The following is a 19498-nucleotide window of genomic DNA, read 5'->3' on the forward strand; positions in this document are numbered from 1 at the left end:
ACATGATAATAGATAATTGAATAAAATGGTTATTGATTACAGTTATTTGTCACATATTATTGATATTGAATTAATTGTTATTAATCTTTTGATTGATTTTGAGGATGAATTTAAGAATGATAAAACAAATCGATAAAATGGATCAAATTATCCTGGGATAAAAAATATTATTATTACTATTGTGAATATTATTAATTTATATGTTATTCATATAAACTTATTTTAATAATTATTATATTTTATTTTTATTATTAACTTATATTATTAATTTTTTTAGTATTACCGGTTTAAACCCTTTAGTTGTCCCTATTTTTGTGAGTTTTTTTCATTTTGATTCTCTATTTTTTGGAATCCCCAGTTGAGTCCTTAAAAGTGTTAATTTGAATTAATTGAACCCCTGCCGTTAAGTTTCCTTAACGGGGTTAAGTTTTTGCACATGTGGGAGGTTGATGTGTGAATTTTTTAAAACGTGACATAAGCTGGGTGTTACGTGGAATTTCCTAAGGTTAACTTGAAAAATGTTTGATTAAAAATATAAAAAAAAATCATCCTCCATTACAAGCACCACCTAGAAATCTTCTTTCCAGATAGACAACAGAGAGAGACACAACAAATAGAGAAGAAATAAGCAATGGGTAAAGAAAAGTGGAAATGGTGGTTGGAGCGCCAGTGGTGGATGCACGGTTCGGCGTTTCTCGCTATTTGGTGAAGCCGTTTTGGAAGAGGAAGGGAACGGGCCGATGATGCTTCCGACCGGCGGTGCCTTCGGTTGCAGGTCGAAAGCTCATCTTTCTCAACCAAGGTAGTTTCTCCTTGCTGAACCACAGGTGAAGAAGGCACGAGCACTATTGATTTTTGAACTATTTCTAGGCAGGTTTTCATCACTGAAATAGTACTCCACCTGCTTAATGATCTTGAGTTTGAGATCCTCCGACGAGACAGTGGGCACAACGGCGTGATCGCGGTCTCCGATGTGTTTGTCATGGTCATGCTCGCAATCGTGCTCATGGTCAAGGTCAAGCTCGTGACCGTGCTCTTTGTCTGAAAGCATCGCGTGATTTTCAGTTTCCACAACAGTGAGATCGGGACCAACAGAGGGATCCACGAGCGGAGGAGGCGAGGCGGTGACATTAACGATTGTTGTAATGGCGACAGTGGACAAAGAGGAAATCTGTTCGCCGCCTTCCATTGAGGAGAGAAGAAGCTCTCCCCGCCTTATATTTCGGTCTTTTCTGTCTCGACAGACAATTTGTTCTCTCTTTCAAAATTAATCTAAAATTCTAAAATTGCAGCAGAGAAAAAAACATGAAATAGAGAGGGAGAGAGAGAAAGAGAGACATACATTGAAGAGAGAGAAAACGATTTCCTAAGGGTTAAAGGATTGTGTTTGTAAGCAGAGAGGAGAGGGAACCTGTGGTGGTCGTGATTTTGGGGATTTTTGGCGAAACCCCTATGTATTTTTGGCGAGTAATAAAAAAAACGCACTCAAAGAGAAATGAAGCAACAAAGTTTTATTACAGTAAAAAAGAGAAAAGAAGCAACAAAGTTTTATTACAAAGTTTTATTACCGTAAGAATTATCAGAGCACACCAACTTTTTGAAGAAAAAAAAACAATGCAAAAAAAAAGTAGGAAGTAAGCAACAACATCATTGGATGAATCACCGGAAGAAAAAGTACCAGCGAGGACAAAATCGACTTAGTGGAAATTCTATTATTAAATCCCATTTCAGAAACTCACGTCAATCTTAAACTTAACTCCGTTAACTAAATTTAACGGCAGAAGTCCAATTGATTCAAATTAGCACTTTTTAGGACTAAATTGAAAATTTTAATAAAACGGAGATTGAACTAGGAAAAACCCAAAAATTTTAATTGAGTTCTATTACTATTAAGTTTTGGGTTTATATTATATATATATATATATATATATATATATATATATATATATATATATATATATATATATATATATATATATATATATATATATATATATATATATGGTAAGGATAAAAAGGCATGATAATATAATAAAAGTTAATAATTTAATTATCATATAGTAAGAAGTTCTAAAAACACTTTTACACAGATTATTGGGTTTGACAGATAAAAAAAAATGAAATATTAAAATGAAATGAAGGGTGCATTTTTCTTTTTTGGTGGTCATAACGTGCATCTACCAGCACCAACTGATAAGAAGTTTTATACAGATTATATACGATTTGGACTTTATATTTTATGTTTTTTTAGTTCTGGATTTTAGAAATATATTTAATTATCATTTATATTTTATAACTCATGATAAATTTATTTTTTATATTCTATAAGTCACGTTGATAAAGGGATATAAAGCATTTAAAATAACCATGAAAAAGATTTACTGTTTGTTACAAAACATTAAATTAAAACATAAGAATGAACTAAGTAAAAAATTTAACATGAAAAATTATGATAGATTCAGCTACACCAAACAGAAACTGAAACACAACACAAACTTGCGAGAACATTTCTCAAATGTTCTATCTAACAGGGCAAGTTTAATTTGTTGGAAATTTAAGTGTGAGTTTAAGTCTTATATTACATTAAAATGAAAAATTAGAAGATTATATAAAAATGACTTATTATCTTAAGATTTTGGATAGAGAGTAGTGTCAATCTCTTACGTGATTGGTGATTGGATTTAGATTTAATTGGATTTAGATCTGATAATCTCCTCCTCAATAGACCCAACACTTTTGTGAAATTCTATTTCAACAACTCTCAACACTGAGCTAGTTTCAAAATCTTTTATAGTTTAAGCACTTAGTTTGGATCCAAATCACTGAGAATTCCAACAACAACAGTGGAAAAACTTTTGGATAAGCCAAAATCAACCAATTTTCCCGGGAAGTTTTCATTTAATAAAAAATTTTGCACTTTTCACATCTCTATGGATTATGGGTGGCTTACAACCATTATCCAAATGTTGGAGTGACATCAAATCAAATTCTTAGCATGAATATATTGAAAGAGTCGATATAGATGGCTTACAACCATTATGCAGTTTTCTTCAATTTCTCTATTAGCACTCCATTGAACACCTCCATTCTATAAGGATTACATGCTAGTGATCTTGCATATCCACCGATTGCAACTTTGGAACGATAAAAGACTCTAGGCCAAGCTAACCCCCTTTGCTTCAGTCAGAACATAACATCAATGAACACCATCGTGCAATCCTGAGTTCATGATCAGTGTCTGGGATTGTGCCTTCTGAGAAGTACTTCTTCAACAGATTTTGAAACCCTTAATCCCTCAGAGAATCCAATCCTAGATAGTTTTGTGTTTCATTCCAATAATGCCCGTTGAAAGTGCCTGTGATCCTAAGGGTCTTTCGGGTTTGAAAAGTTCATTTCAAATCTCCCGGGGACAGAATGTATTTCAGGCAATTCTAGGACAAAATTGAGCATGACGTGATTTGAAGAAAATCCACCTATTCTTCAAATATATACCTTAGGATTGTAGAAAACAGTGAACAAACTTCTACTGGCTGCGACATGAATTAGAGCCATTTGTTGCATTACATAGAGACTTTTCATGCTTTCACATCTTACATTTTTCTGACCTTTATGTGTACAACTTTGTATTCATTTGTTTGTGTTTTACAATTTTGCTTGTTTGTGTTCATTTGTTCTAGATTGCTTGTTTGTTGGTGTTTCTGACATTTATAGGTTTTGACTTGCATTTCACATTCATAAGACCTAAATTTTAGGCTTAAAATAAAAAAACAAGCAAAAAGGCAACACACGTAAATTTTTGTTTGATTTATATGCGCCAGAGATGTAGTATTAAACCTAAATTTACATTTCTTACAATTAAGTCTGATTTGTGTCAGTGTAAAAAACTTATAATATCATAAGTAAAATATCTTTTATGTTTTAATGACTGCTCAAAAGATACAAAAATTCTATTGAAAGAATTTCACATGACCACATGGTTTGCCACAATGCATTGTTACCAGAAATGGTTGGCAATTCACCAATAATGAGTTCAAACAATTACTGTAATAACTCAACATAAAATATCGAGTTTCATCCGTGGAACCTTCACAAACTAATGGTCAAGCAGACAGCCAACAATATCATATTACAAGTTGAAGAACAACGAACAAGCCCAAGGTCTTGAGGTTGACAAAATACCAATTATACTATCGTAATACCATCACCCTACTGAAGCATTAACAAAGGAAATATCATTTTGATTAACATATAGTAAAATGTTATGATCCTAGTTGAGCTTAGAGAAGCCAAACAAAATTTTCAGCAATGACGCCAACTTGAGAGTCGAGCCTGATCTCTTATATGAGGCATGAGAAAAAGCTCGAGTAAGACAAAAAGTTGCATAAAAATAAGGTTGCACGATGTTATAATATGCACATCAAAGAGCTGGTTTTTCATAAAGGAAACTTATTTGACGTTAACTCGACGAGGTAAGAATAGTCAAACATGAAGGTAAACTGACACCAAATTGGGATGGTTAATTAATATCGCATAGTGGATTCAATTCAGAATGGAAGATATAAACTTGAAGAATCATGAACATGAATGCAACACGTTTAAAGGTGTTTACAATTAGAATATTATAACTAAAAAATAAGTACTCATTTTTCTTAGTTGAGATTATCTTCCTAAATTGGATTTATTGAGTAAAATTTTAACTTTTCAAGATGTAAATTGTTTATATAAACGATCACTTATCAGACACTGCTGATTTTTCAGACGACAGAATACTGATCATTCAGATATATTCAGCCATATAATATACCTAATAACAAGCAGGGTGAGCTTGCTTTTACTGTCTTTCTGTACAACGAGTTGCTATTGGGCTATAGACAATCAGACTTAGTGAGCTATTTAAAGGGACAACTGTAGAAGAAACTGTGTACAGTGTACTCTAAAACAAACGCTAAAAGCTGGTTCTGTAATCCTGAACCCGTCTTCTATAGTGGTTTATGTTCATCGTCCTGTTGCATTGGTAATTTGAGAGAAGATGACAGCAGAGCTACCATTACCGGAGTCTTGGCTAAGCCCTTTCTCGCTTTCAAGGCTGAGGTTTTTGTAATGAGCGGCCCTGTTGTGTTCCAAGCTTACTTCTGAGAACTCACCTTCGTCCCGACCTGGAGCAGTTGAACCATCTGTGTTTTTTTCCAAGTTGAGAGCGAATTCGAGATTCCACAACAAGTCATTCATGGAGGGTCGTTCGAATCCATTATCAGATACACACTTCTCAGCTGTATCAGCAAACTTGGTCAAACTTTCAGGGTTCATCTTCCCTTTGATGCTGGGGTCAATGATGTCCTCAAGGTTTCCTTTTCTTTTGTTGTACAATGCCCATTCCGCAAGGCTTACCTGTTCCTTCGGAAGGTTAGGGTTGAGAGCAGGCCTTGCACAAAGGGCCTCAAACAGCACCACCCCAAACGAGTACACATCAGACTTCTCAGTCAACTGTTGCCTCCTGAAATATTCGGGATCCAAGTATCCAAAGCTACCCTTCACCACTGTACTAATATGACCTTGATTCATGTTTGGACCTGTTTTGGACAGTCCAAAATCTGAAACCTTGGCAACCCAGTTTTCATCAAGGAGAATGTTGGTTGTTTTGACATCTCTGTGAATGATGGTGTATTTTGCTCCAGTGTGAAGGTAGTGAAGGCCTCTTGCAGCTCCTATGCAGATCTCCAACCTCTGCTTCCATGTTAGCAGGTCTAATGGCTTGTTTCCCTTGTAAAGGTGTTCCCTCATGGTGCCAAGAGCCATGTAGTCATAAACCAGACACATCTCATCACCCTCCTCGCAAAAACCAATCAAGGACACCAAATGCTTGTGTCTCAACTTGGACAGCATCTCAATCTCTGTCTGAAACTCGTTCACTCCTTGTTCTGATTGCGGGTTCGATCTCTTGATTGCAACTTTGAATCCATTATCAATAACACCCTTATAAACCTTTCCAAACCCTCCCACCCCTATCACGTTAGATTCATCGAAATTCTTGGTTGCTTGCTTCATATCATGTAAGGAGAAATAGCGGCACAATCCTTGAGTCATGGCTGTTAGGTTGGAATGGCCCACACTCTTCCCTGATCCTGAGGATTTGGTGCCTGCTGTGTGCGAATGGCCATAAAGAGGCAGCCAGCTGGACGTGCCGGTGTACGTCCCCGGAGCTCTCTTTTTCTTTTGCCGACGAGCAACAACAACTATTGCAGCCACCAAGGCAAAACCTGCAGCACCCCCAGCAGTGCTTATAACAAAAGTCCTACTAGTCTCATGTTTTCTATGGAAAGTATTTGACTTGTGTTCATGTTGAACCAGCATTTCAGAAGGCTGGGGATTGGGACCAGACAGGTCTGTGTCATTGAGCTTGAACACCTCCACCCCATTGAGTAACGCGTCATAAAATTCTGGCTTTGATTCATTTGCAGGGTGCAAAGCAAGCCAGAGTTGATCATCACCTGGTTGATCTTTCACATATAATACATAATCCTTGTACGTTGGCACTCCTTGACCTCCTGACCACCCAATCACATCAGCAGCAGTCTCCGCTGTGCGGTTGTTGATGTAGATTTTGAAAACAATCTGATTTAGTTTGGAATAGTGATATTCGCAGAAATGCAACCGGGTAAGATACATAGAAGCCGGGTCAACTTGGAATATCCATGTGAGATTGTAGCCCATGTTGACATCCTTATTGGCTCCCATGGATCGGGAAGTGGAGTAGATATCGACAGGAGCAATGGACTCTGGCTGGGTTTTGTAGTCGATTTTTTCTTCCTTGGTAGCTTGGTTGGTGACACCAGTGGCAGAACCATAAATATAAGGCGTATCATCGTACCACGTTCTGGATAGACCAGAATCATTATTTGGAGCGATGTATTGTCCTCCAACGTTTAACCTGAACATGGTCTGAAAATGCATAGTCTTGGTATCCATGGTTTGGTCATCGAAACCCAACAAGGGAGCCTCGTCAAACAACTCCGGCATTTCGATGAGCTGAATCCCATTAATAAAAGCAAAAGCTTTATCGTGCTTGTCAGAGGGCGTGAAGGTGACGGTGAGAGTGTCGGAATCCAAAGGCGCAAGGGAATACTCTCGGTCGAGGTAGGCCTGTGAGAGGGCTTGGCACGTGACGGAGGCGCTGAAGTTGGAAAGAAGCTTGAGGCCGTTTGCGGTGACGGAGAAATAAGAGTCAACGGGGTCGAAGGTGTTGTAAGAGGAGGGGTAGAAATGGAGCCTGAGCCAGTAACGTTTGTCACCTTGGATGGGGAACTTGTAGGATGCTTTACTGGTGAAAATTCGTGCAGTCATATATGGAACCTCGGACAAAAGCGAAGGGTCTTGGAAAGAGGCTTTGAACGTGAGGGTGTTATTCTCTGAGAGGTACTTCTCATCGGAGCTCCATTGTCTACCGTCGCTGTCTTTGGCACCGCTTTTGTCCAACCCACAGCTCAACATCAAGGAATCGCTGCCACCTTTGTCGGAGGAGGATGCGGCGTTTAACAAGACGGGGAAACAAAAGAGCAGCAAGAGACTCGCGCGGATGTGCATGGTTGAAGCAGGGAATTGAATGAAAAGGAGAAGATGAAGGATGAGGCGTACAGGAAAAGATTTTGCTTTGTGGCGTGATAAGTGAGGAGCCAAAAAGGTGAATAAAAGGTTTGCTTTTTTCCGTTTTCCTGTACGCCAGAAACTAACAACAAACGGTTTTGGATTGGTGTTTGTTCTATGTGATGGAAACGATGGTTGCAACACTGTTCCACCATCGCCGTCGTGGATCGTTCATTCTGGTGTAAAAGTTAAACCTGGATTGGTGGAACCGGACCAAACCAGGCAGAGAAACACAACACGGGCCTGAATTTTATTATTTAATATTATTTTCTTTACGAGTTACTATGGTCTGGTTTGCTCCAGAATTCAGATTTCGGAAGTTTTTTTTTCGTTGCCCTCTTCGGAACTGACGATAGAGAGTGAGAATCGTATTTGATCTTTTAGGGGTTGCCACATTTTCTTAATCCTACAAGGGCGACTATGAGCTATTTTTAGCATTCCGTTTCCATACAATTTTGGAGTGATAATCTGTCATTTCTTGCTCACAGGAAAAATCTCCAACAACAGAAAATCATTGCTTTTATATAATTTTATTTTTAAGTAAAAGAGATTGATTAAATAATATACAAAACCTGTTTTTTCATACCAATTTAATATTGATAATCCACGTATTACGTTCCAAGTGTATTGCCACTTAAACATAGAACAATTACTTTACATCTTTCCATCTGATCCAACTTTTGTATGATAACCTATATTTAGAAATTTTCAAAATTAGTCAACTTTTATCCTGTCTAACTATGACGATGACAGAGAACTCATATTTAGTATAGGAAAAAGGTTCTTTGATATAATTTCACAATCATTTGACATGGTAAAAGAATTACAAAAATAACTTTTTATACTTGTAAACAAAAATGAAAATAGTAAAAAATTAGACCAAATAACTGTGATTGTTTTTTGGATGTTTAAATATTATTATTATTTAGCATATTAAATAAAAAATAAATGATTAAATCTTCTGCCACAATGATTATTAATCTAGTAGGATAAGTTCAGTTTAACAGGTAAAAAAAAGAAAAAAATTTCAGGAGATCATAAATTATAACTAAAATTGAACAGAACAAAGGTTAAGTATTGTATAAATAAATATTGGATTTGTATATAAATTGTTACATGTCTTTACTTCTACTAATTTATTGTGTAAGAAAATGGATTTGAAGGTAATTAAGATTCTCTTCACGATGTTTGAAAGTAAGGTACCAATTTGTCTATATGATTGAAATTTTCATTTATATTTATGGGAGAAGATATGCAATAAATTATTGTTGTATGAGAATGAAGAAACTACATTCTCCTTCACCTTTCCTAAAAATAAAAAAAATATATATATATATATATAAAGACGTCTCTCTTGAAATTCATAAGGGATGAACATCTCATTAAAATCCTACAAAAGACGAATACATTTCTTTTGAATCACACAAGAGATAAAGAAACACCTTATTGGAATCCAAAATGAATTAACACTTCATCTGAATCACATAAAGAATGAACAATTTCTCCTAGTAATAGTAGCAACACTTAATCACACAATAGTTCACTTGGTGAAAGTTATCGTTTTATTCACACTATGTTTTTCAAAACCTTTCCACAAAGTGTTCTCTAATACTCATATTTCTCTAAGTTTTATGTTTTTAAATGAAACTCCACCACTTTATTTATAGAAGCCATTTTTGAAGAGTCAAGTTACTATTGATAATCTATCACATAAATTTTAAAAAATATTTTCTCGATGTGATAATCAATTAAGAGAAGTAGATAATATATTATCACGAAGTCTTGTGAGAAAGTGTATTTCATTTGAATAATCAATTATCAATAGTGATTAATCAATTATCATGATGGTTTTTATGAAAAATCAAATTTTATTTGAGTTATGTCTTTTGACTCTTTCTACTAATTTAAATAAGATACATAGATTACAAGAGTTCAAAAGCTAAACTTTAAGTCTTTAATTTATCTCTTGAATCCAAACATTTTTTAAGTTTTTAACCCTCTTCCATAAGTTATCAATGATCAAAACTTTTTATTGAAGCAAGATGTTCATCTTCTTCTTTTATCAACAGTCTCCATCTTATTGATGATGATAAAAAAAAACTTGTGATATGTCTTTTTCTTTATCAACAACTTACCATGGCTCTGCTAGTCGATGTGGGACTTCCAACACACTCCCCTCACGCCGAGGTATATACATCTCGAGCGTGGGATTAGACATTTCTAATGGGTGGTCCGATAGCGGTCCGATAACGGGTGGAACAATATGCCCAACAAACAACAAATATCGCTAGAATAGGCTTTAACCATGGCTCTGATACCATGTTAGAAGTGGACTTAAACCTAACTCAACCCCACAAAACCGGCTTGTAAGGTGAGGTTTGCACCCACTTATAAAGTATGAATTGGTCTTATCTCTAGTCGATGTGGGACTTCCAACACACCCCCCTCACACCGAGGTATATACATCTCGAATGTGGGATTAGACATTTTTAATGGGTAGTCCGATAGCGGCCCGATAACAACCATGACTCTCCTAACTCTAAAACTTTTAGGAATTCAATGAAGATTTATCTTTTCAAATCCTAGACATTTTAGAAAAAATATATACATTACTTAGAAATTAAATGGTTACAATCAGGTTGAATAAAATTGAATAAAAAAATTAATTATTTACCGTACCAAATAAATGTAATAATATAATGTTATATATTATAGTCTCGTGAGCAATATTCTTGCAATCTTAAAACCTTGTTTTTCAAGTTAAGAAAAACTAAGTTTTTAAGATATTTTTTTAGGTTAAACCCCTTTAGTTGTCTCTATTTATGTGGGTTTTTTCCATTTTGATCCCAGTTTTATTAGAATATCCAATTGAGTCCTAAAAAGTGCTAATTTGAATCAATTGAACCCCTACCGTTAAATTACCTTAAAGGAGTTAAGTTTTTTATGAGTTACGAGGTTGACTGGACAATTTTTTAAACATGTCATTCATGTAGCTTTATACGTGGAATTTTTACAGGATTTAACATTTTAAAAATAGTAACGTTTTCAAATACTTGGTCCTCCTGTCTCTTCTCCGAGAACCGTTCCGGGTGGAACCGTTCTGGTTCACTGAACCCCTGAAACGCCGACTCGAACGCTGACAGGAACACGATCGTCCCCTTTGGTATCGTGTGCGACTCCGTCAGCGCGAACCTCTCTGCTGCGATATGCGGCACCAGCGTCGCCGACTACCGAAACCTCACTACCTCACGAGCCACCACCCATAGCAGCGACGACGTGGACTCGTCCTACGCTGCAAAGAGAAAATAAAAGAGGTAACCACCAATCTCGGAGTCGACGGAGAACGGTGCTGCCGGCTCTCCGGTGAGCTTGGCCTCCTCGATTTCCCTGAGCGTTTCCTGCATCCAGTAGTCAATCAGACACGAAAGCTCTTCCCTTTTCTGCATCCTGGTTTTGCTCATCTCAGTGCAGGTGGCCAGCGTTTCGATGAGCCGGTCCACAGCTGAACAAATTTGGGCTTGACGGGAAAACTATCAACGTTAACAGCTCTCTATCGTCTATTGACAAACAGGGAAACATGGCACAAAACTGAGCACCGTTATTCCTTACAGCAGGTTGCACAGTTCAATCTATCGGCCTCTGGTGGATGGTTTCGTGAAGAAAGCAACGCTTAGGAAAATGAAGAGAGTGGCTTCGGTGGCGCCGTTTGGGGCGTGCTTCATTTCGAGAACGGTTGGGAATGACACGTTTAAAATATTGTGAAAATTCCACGTATAAAACTACATGAATGACACGTTTAACAAATTAGCCATATCAACTTCCAGGTCATAAAAAATTTAACTCCGTTAAGCTAATTTAACGGTAGGAGTTCAATTGATTCAAATTAACACTTTTTAGAACTCAATTGAGAATTCTAATAAAAACGAGAATTGAAATGAGAAAAATTCACATAAATAGGAACAACTAAAGTAGTTTAACCTATTTTTTTATTATTTTTACATTGTCGTAATTAATAAATCATTACGATTATTTAAATAACTATTCTAAAATATGTAAAATTATTTTATTTAATTTCTATTAATAAAGAAAAGTAGTTTTTAAATAATTGATAGAAATAAATATTCTCAAAAATCCGTATTCATCGAAAACAAAAGTCTTTTTTACATCAAACACCCAGCTTAATCATGAATGTATAGAACTTCTATGATGTTATTTTTTGGCGAGCGTCAGTCTGTGGTGATTTAAGAGGAAGAAGTGAAGAAGAAGATTGAAACTGAATCAGTTGCGATGCAAGCAAAAGCGCAAAGCTTAGTTTAATTATCGTTACGTGTGATCCCAAAGATTCCACGAGAATGTAGCAACGCCCTTGAAAAAAGCCTACTAAATATTGCTCCTAAAATGTTGCCGCTGACAGTTACAAATGGATGGTCCAACCTCAAAGCCCCAACACAAAACCCGCCAATATTAGAACACTCTATCCTCTTCCTTTTCCCTGTCGCACTCCACCTACAATTCATTCATTTATCCACCACAATCCGTTTACCTTTCCCGGCGAGGCCACGCAAGGCGCCTCCCCCTTGCCGCCTCCGCCGTCACAGCCACCACATCAATTTTATTTCCTCCACAACCACCCTCTGCGCTGCAAATATGAGGGAGGAAAGGCACAAGGAGCATCATCATCACTATCATCATCATCATCATCATGAGATGCTGTTATCTTCCTCTTCTTCCTCCTCATCGCCCAGCGAGTCAGACGAGGAGTTGCAACACATGCTGTTGGCTCCACCATTGTGGAAGGACAAGAAGAGGTTATCGAAGCAGCTATCGATGTGCGAGAAGCCAAGAGACATTGCATGGGAAAGAAGACGAATGCAGGAGCGGAGGAGAAGTTCCACGGTATGTGATGATTTGACCGACGAGGACCTGAACGAGCTTAAAGGGTGTATAGAACTTGGATTCGGGTTCAACGAGGAAGACGGTCAGAGACTGTGTAACACGTTGCCCGCACTCGATCTTTATTTCGCTGTCAACCGCAGGTTGTCTCCTAGCCCTGTCTCCACTCCTCAGAGTCGTGCCTCTTCCCTCGGAGGTCGTTCTTCCTCGTTCGGAAGCCCAAGAAGTGACTCTGACTCTTGGAAGATTTGTAGCCCAGGTCTCTTTATCTTCTTCATTATTCAACCCTCTTATCGTAATAATCATTTGATTATTAATTTTAATTTTCATTGCTTAAAAGTTTGAATATTTTTTGCAGGGGATGACCCTGAACATGTGAAGACCAAGTTAAGGCATTGGGCTCAAGCCGTAGCATGTTCTGTGATGCAATCTTCTTGAGAAAATAATTTGTGGGATGTTCTGTACAGAGAGGGAACGAAACAAAAGCAGAAAAACAGAAAAAAAATATGTAGAAATTGGGAGAAAATAAAAAAGAGACTTTGCTTAAACTTGAATACGATTATTCCTTGTGAAGGGATTTTTTTGTTGGAGACTAAGTAATTCACTTTGGTGGGTGAATTTAGAATTTGGTTAGAGCAGAGCGATGGAAGCAATTATGACGAACCCTAATTTCTTGAGCGATTTTAATTATTCTGTTTTTTGTGTTGTAATCCGAAAGTGTCCCTGGCAGAGCGTATTTGAATTCCTATAGCTATTTTTTGGATGAAATGGTAAAAAGTACAATAATTAAGAATAGCAAAGTGGGTTGAGGATAATAGCTCTCTTGAACATGCACTTAAGAGATTTCACACCGATGACATATATATGTATTACTAGATTATCAGTGTTACGCCCTTTCCTTAGCTTAGGACATCCTTTCACATGTTGTGATCACTTCATTGTAAAACATTAACTTGCAAAAATGTAATTGTTGGTTATGGTGTATTCATTTTCTTTCCCTTTTTCTTGTATTTTCTTCATTCTTTTCGTGCTCAAACCAAAATTATAAAAAGGATTTTTACTTCAAATACCAAAATATTCAAAATTTACAACTTTTTTTTTAAACAAGAACAAAAATATTATATATTTTTTCTGTAAATTCTAAAACTTAAAATAAAGGGAGAAAAAAATATCTTATAAATAATTCAATGTAAAAAATATATCTCTTACTTCACAAATAACATCAAAGAAAAAAAATTACATAAAAACTTTAAAATAAAATATTAAATAAACTAAAAGTGTTTTATAAAACACATGAATATATGATGATTCCTACAAGTTTTTTTTTTTAATTTAAGAAGTTGAATATTAATCGTATTTATACTTATATCTATATTTGATAAGTTTAGATAATTTTATTAACATGTTTAAATTTATACAATACTTATATTTGTCATCCATATTTACTAGATTCGATCTTCATTAGAATGGAAGAGATCTCAACAGAAGCAACTTTTAATTATGTATAGTTTTTTTAATAGTGATTTGATCATTAGTAAGTTTAGTAACTTCAAAGATTGAGTCTATGATATTTATGGCTCTTACATGAATATATTAAACTCGTGTATGATACTTGTAATACTCATTTTCACCTTAATTTGTAAATAAAAGGAGTTTCGAAGTTTAACCTAATCGTTTGATAATCTAGTTTTAAAATAATATGATTATTAAATAAATAAAATTTTATATTTATAAAATAAAAGAGATAATTAAGAGTAAAATAATAATTATAGAAGGAGTGTAGAAAATATTGGTATCAAAATATTGTGATGGTTCTTAAAAATTTCTTCGCAGGAACATTCCATCATCGTTTGGGCTAATGAAGGCTGAACCTTATTGTTTATGTCCATAGTACTATATCTAACAATCATATGGGTTGTTTATTCTTGCACCTGCTTTTTTTATTCCTGCACTTCCATAGGTGTGATGTAATGACAATTTTATTCCAGCGGTAGTGCATCTATTTACTTCCATTGCCACCGTTAGATCACCGTATGAGAAAGGAAAGAGAAGAACAGGAAACAGCCAAAGAGGAAGGAGAAGAAAGGAACATCAATTTAAAATTATCTTTCGAAACATCTAAATATTCTCTTTTAAATATATTTTAAATGGTACAGTTTAAAAAGTAATTTTAGAATCAGAAATATCTTTTAATGTATATAAACATATTTTTTTAATGCATTTTGAATTCTGTTATTTAGAAAGTATACTTTTGAATCCAAAATATTTTAAATTAAGGTTTAGTATTTATTTTTGTTTCTCGGTCTCTTGTATAAAATGGTCATTTTTTCAGATGTTCACATACATCTCTTATTTTGCTTATGGCATAATTTTCTCTGGAAGTTATTGATTGCATGACACAAGACAATGTTAAAAATTTTTATTTCACCTTTTATATTTTTATTTTATTTTATTTTATTCTTAATAGATTCTTATATTTTTCTTTGTTCTAACTACCACCACCAATACAGCAACTACCAGCTCTATTGGGCCACCACCATGTCGACCACCGCGAGAGCTTTCTCGTTTCTCTCTCTCGTGCAACCATGAATATGAAACAACAAACCATATCCAAATCACAACCATCGGTAACCTTGTTCCAAAACTGTCATCGTGTATTCCTTTCTTCTCAGAATCTGCAAGAACGAGAGAAACTTTCATTCAAACCTCCATGGATACGATTCAACCTGCAAAAAACCACCACAAAACACCAAATTGAGAATGTGAAACCCTAATCGCGATCATCCTTTTCTCGCGAACAACCAAGCCATAACACCATCCTAAAATCCTAAATTAGAAAACCCTAAAATCCTAAATTAGAAAGTTCCTAATATGCAAAAACTCAAATCGCACCATCACTCCACGTGTTTGTCTTCTACACCTCGAGAAAACTTGGTTCTTCATCGTGAGAAGCATAGAAAACTCAAAACCCTAACCTTCCTCAGCTTAAATTTAACTTTAACTTTTAATCATGTCATGTTAATTGGACTGATTGTATCTAGTATTGCAAAACTGCATAGATCACCTAGTTTTGACCAAGGAGACAATTACATTATTAGTGTTTTTAACGCCACAAGAAAAAAAACAACTTAAACAATTTTTACAAAATATAGAACATATGTAAACATATGAAAAAATGTAGGAGTGCTTTGAACAAATATAACAAACCAAGAAACTAAAATAAATATTAAACCTTAAATCAATTATACTACAAAATGAAACTTCTGCACAAATAAATTAAAAAAAATCGTGAATTTACTTTTAAAATACTGGTAATTAATCGTATTAAACAATATAATTATTTACTAATTAGTATTTATTCAGGTGTCTTCCAACAGAATTAAATTAGTCTAAAACAAAACTTCGAAATAGTAATAAATCATGTATAATGATGAAATAGGTCATAGTTTTGTTAAGTAATATTATAATTATTAATAAAAACTAATGATGAAATAGTTATTTATTTTTGTTATATTTTTTCACTTTATATTTTTCATATATATATTTTTTATTTTCTTCCTCTAGAAAAAAGCGATTAAAGTAAAATATGTGCTTAGACGGACTGCACGTTAATTTATATTCTGTATCGATTTCGTTTCTTGAATTTATTTTGCTTAAACGATAGATTATCAAAGTGGAAGTTAAGATATTATTTTGCTGGAAAGTGCAATGGTGAGAAAGCAAAGGAAAAGGAAAAGGAAATTAAACAGCCCTAAAGAGAGAGGGAAAGTGAAATCAATTTAGTACTTTTTATATAATTTTGTATGCAATAATATTTTAATTTATAAAATATTATTCTTTAAAACAAATAAAGACATGCCACACTCCCAGATCTAACCTACACTCCCAAATGTCCAACATTCCCACCGCCGGCTACGGCACCATCGCCGGCGCCACCACTGCCACTCCACCGACCACCACCACCACCACCTCCTTCGTCACCCCTCGGCCATGGCGCGAGTTCCTGGACTTCTCCGCCCTATCCCGCCCCTTCTCCTACGACGATGCGATGATCCGACTCCGAAGAAACCTCAGCTACTTCCGCTACAACTACGCCGCCGTAACACTTCTCATCGTGTTCCTCAGCCTCCTCTGGCATCCCATCTCCATGATCGTCTTTCTCCTTGTCTTTGTTGCCTGGTTCTACTTCTACTTCTCTCGCCACGGCCCCCTCGTCGTGTTCAACCAAACCCTCGACGATAGAACCGTGCTCTTCGTTTTGGCGGTTATCACTGTCGTCGCGCTTGTTTCTACTCACGTTGGCCTCAACATCTTGCTGTCGTTGATCGTCGCCGTGGTGTTTGTTGGCCTGCACGGTGCGTTTAGGGTTACTGAAGATTTGTTTCTTGAGGAGGAAAGCGGGTTGCTTTCAGTTGTGGGAACTCAGCCTGTCAGAACTAATTATACCCCCATTTGATTATATTCAATTCCGCCAACACCATCGGGTTTTTGAATTTTTCTTTTCCTAGTTTGAGCAGTATAAATGTGCAATTGAGAAAGGCAGAGCTCAAATTTCGAAGTGGGTACTTGGTTTTGAAGAGTAGTCGCGAATTGCAAGTATGTTGATTTCCTGAATGGGGATGGGTTTGTTACTGTGTTTGTGGGGAGGCATTGATCAACATTGAATTGGATATTGGAATTAGGTGTGGCTTTATCGATTTCTGTCATAGAGACACGACGATTTTCCAAGGATCAAAATTCGTTCCCCGTGGAGCTTTTTTGCTTATTTATCAGTTCCTTGTTTACGTTCTATTTGATAAGTTTGGCTCTCTTTCTACATAACCTCATTTTTTTGCATCGCTAATCTCTAGTCTAGTTAACGTGTCTTACTGATGACGGTTTAGTTTCTGTTGGCTGCTGTGTTACCCGTGGTAATTTTCATCATTTGCTCAACCTTAAACTGAACTCATTACGAAATGCAGATCAGTTTGCTTGTAGTCTTGGAATTGTTCATTTTCACATACCTGTTACAGGGGCCCTGTCATATTTTATGTTGGTTTGCTCTTTATTGATTGCATAGCCCTTTATTTGTCGATTTTCTGAAAAAAATTCTTTGGGGGGTTTATACTGAGCAAAAACATGTTTATTCTGAAACTGAGATTACAAGCTCTTTATTTGATTTGCTTATACATTCAATTGCTTGTGATTTGTTGCACAATGATTCTACAGGTTTTAGGATTGAAACTGATATAGCTTTGATTGACAATTCTGAAGTTTTTGATTCAGTATTAGTCTCTGAAACCATTGGTATAAATGTTGTGTTGAATGAACATGATTACAGTGATGAAATTTCCATTGATAATAGCTTTGAACTGAATGTGGATTTTGTTGATGATGCATATGTCAATATTGATTTTGAGACAGGAATTTTGCAATCGCATAACATGATAGAGTTAGAACAAAACTTCGATCTCACTCAGTTTTCTGAGAATTGTGAATGTGATTGTGAATCTGGTTCTTGCCCGATTTGTATTGAAATTGATTATGTGTTACAAACAGATTCTAAATTCATAACAGATGCTATTGATTATGAGTTTGATGACCAGGTTACAAAAGTAAATGAGAATACAGGTACTGACATAGAGGAAATAATGATAGATGAAGGAAAGTATACTGCTATTTCTCTTATTACTTCGGTGTCACAGACTCAACAACTGTTGGTGGACAGAAGGCTCCTGATTTTATTGATTCAACAACTTGCTCGGAGAAGAAGGAAGAAAAGTCTTGATTTGAGTGAGAAGGCAGTACTGGGCGAGCTGCTCCTGAAGACATCTTCGTCGGATCTTGAGGTGGAAGATATCTCACTGATGGTCCAGAATTGGCAATTGCCACCATGACCAGGGAGCACTCTTTTTCCTCATTATGTACATATTATTTAGCTTTTCTGGTGTGTTTTCATGGTTGTATTTATTTCATTTTAATTTTTAAATTGTGAGCATGAAATTAAAAAAAAAAACATAATAAAAACAAAAACATAAATACATATTAATGTCAGTTTGAGTTCGGACACTGGTAATAATAATAAAAAATAAAACATAAAAAAATTAAGTGTCCATATTACAGTCCTTATTCAAATTCTGGCACACTCGGCCAACAAAAACATAAAAAAAAAAAGAAAACTAAAAATATAAAACTTTAAAATGGAAAGTGGTTATTGGGTGGCGATCTTAAGGTAAACTCCGTCGAGGGAGCTTTGTTACGGAATGCAGGAGGCATAGGTGGAGGGATTTGTCGTTCATCTCTTTCGTCGTCGATGATGATCGGAATGGGGAACAGATCCAGCAGCCTCGGTGCCCTCATAACTACCCAGTCATATTCTTTCAACAAAAATTTGTATGTCAATAATAAAAGAGGAAGAGAAAAATTCAATAAAAATAGAGATATGATGAGAGTTCTTACCATACATGTATCGCGGCAGCAAAGAAAAGATAGTGTCAGTGGGGTCTATCTCCGCTTGCATGCGCCTGACCCGATTGCCATGGTTGTTGAATCAGCATTGCACGTTATATTCGCCGGCTTCTTCGAAAGTCCTTAGTCGAGACGCGATCTCGAAGACTTGGGCTCTGCTTGGGTGTGTGACCCCATAATTGTATATGTTGGTCATCATCTTAATCTAATCATCAGTAGGACGCCACCGCTGACAGGTGGATCTCTCTATTTCCATTTCTTTTTTTTGGATCTCACTCATCCTTCCTCTCGAAGTATTCTAAAACATAAAATTAAAAAAAAAAAAATAAAGAGAAAAAACAAAACAAAGAGCATAAGATAAAAAATATATATTAGATTCTTAGTTCAGTGTTTTCTTTATTTGTTTTTTGTTTCCTTTTAGGTTTATTTTGTCCAGTCAGTCTTTGATGTTTCAGTGTCTAGTCTCATATCTGTTTCACGATCCTTGCAAAAGGGTCCTAAACGGATCTATGTCCAG

The 19498-nt window shown here is 35.8% G+C and overlaps 3 protein-coding genes across 3 annotated transcripts; 2 read left to right on the top strand and 1 right to left on the bottom strand.

Annotated features, from left to right (window-relative positions):
- Nucleotides 1-4843: 4843 nt before the first annotated feature.
- On the bottom strand, nt 4844-7581 carry LOC108344164 (receptor-like protein kinase ANXUR2). The gene has a single exon (XM_017582629.2). The coding sequence runs from the start codon at nt 7579-7581 to the stop codon at nt 4996-4998; it is 2586 nt and encodes an 861-aa protein (XP_017438118.1). The 3' UTR covers nt 4844-4995.
- Nucleotides 7582-12141: 4560 nt separating this feature from the next.
- LOC108344162 (uncharacterized) lies at nt 12142-13422 on the top strand. Its single transcript, XM_017582628.2, has 2 exons — nt 12142-12793; nt 12893-13422. Exons 1-2 carry the CDS (start codon nt 12289-12291, stop codon nt 12970-12972), a joined length of 585 nt encoding a protein of 194 aa, XP_017438117.1. The 5' UTR covers nt 12142-12288; the 3' UTR covers nt 12973-13422.
- Nucleotides 13423-16363: 2941 nt separating this feature from the next.
- On the top strand, nt 16364-17299 carry LOC128193313 (PRA1 family protein E). The gene has a single exon (XM_017584103.2). It carries the CDS (start codon nt 16424-16426, stop codon nt 16988-16990), a length of 567 nt encoding a protein of 188 aa, XP_017439592.1. The 5' UTR covers nt 16364-16423; the 3' UTR covers nt 16991-17299.
- The last annotated feature ends 2199 nt before the right edge of the window (nt 17300-19498 follow it).

This window comes from Vigna angularis, chromosome 3, assembly GCF_016808095.1.
Source record: "Vigna angularis cultivar LongXiaoDou No.4 chromosome 3, ASM1680809v1, whole genome shotgun sequence".
NCBI lineage: Eukaryota > Viridiplantae > Streptophyta > Magnoliopsida > Fabales > Fabaceae > Vigna > Vigna angularis.

Excerpts from the sequence above, each read along its gene's own strand:
- LOC108344164 (XM_017582629.2), bottom strand. The coding sequence starts at position 7,581 with ATGCACATCCGCGCGAGTCTCTTGCTGCTCTTTTGTTTCCCCGTCTTG.
- LOC108344162 (XM_017582628.2), top strand. The coding sequence starts at position 12,289 with ATGAGGGAGGAAAGGCACAAGGAGCATCATCATCACTATCATCATCAT. Across the intron at positions 12,794-12,892 it reads TTGGAAGATTTGTAGCCCAG|GGGATGACCCTGAACATGTG; the intron begins GTCTCTTTATCT and ends TATTTTTTGCAG.
- LOC128193313 (XM_017584103.2), top strand. The coding sequence starts at position 16,424 with ATGTCCAACATTCCCACCGCCGGCTACGGCACCATCGCCGGCGCCACC.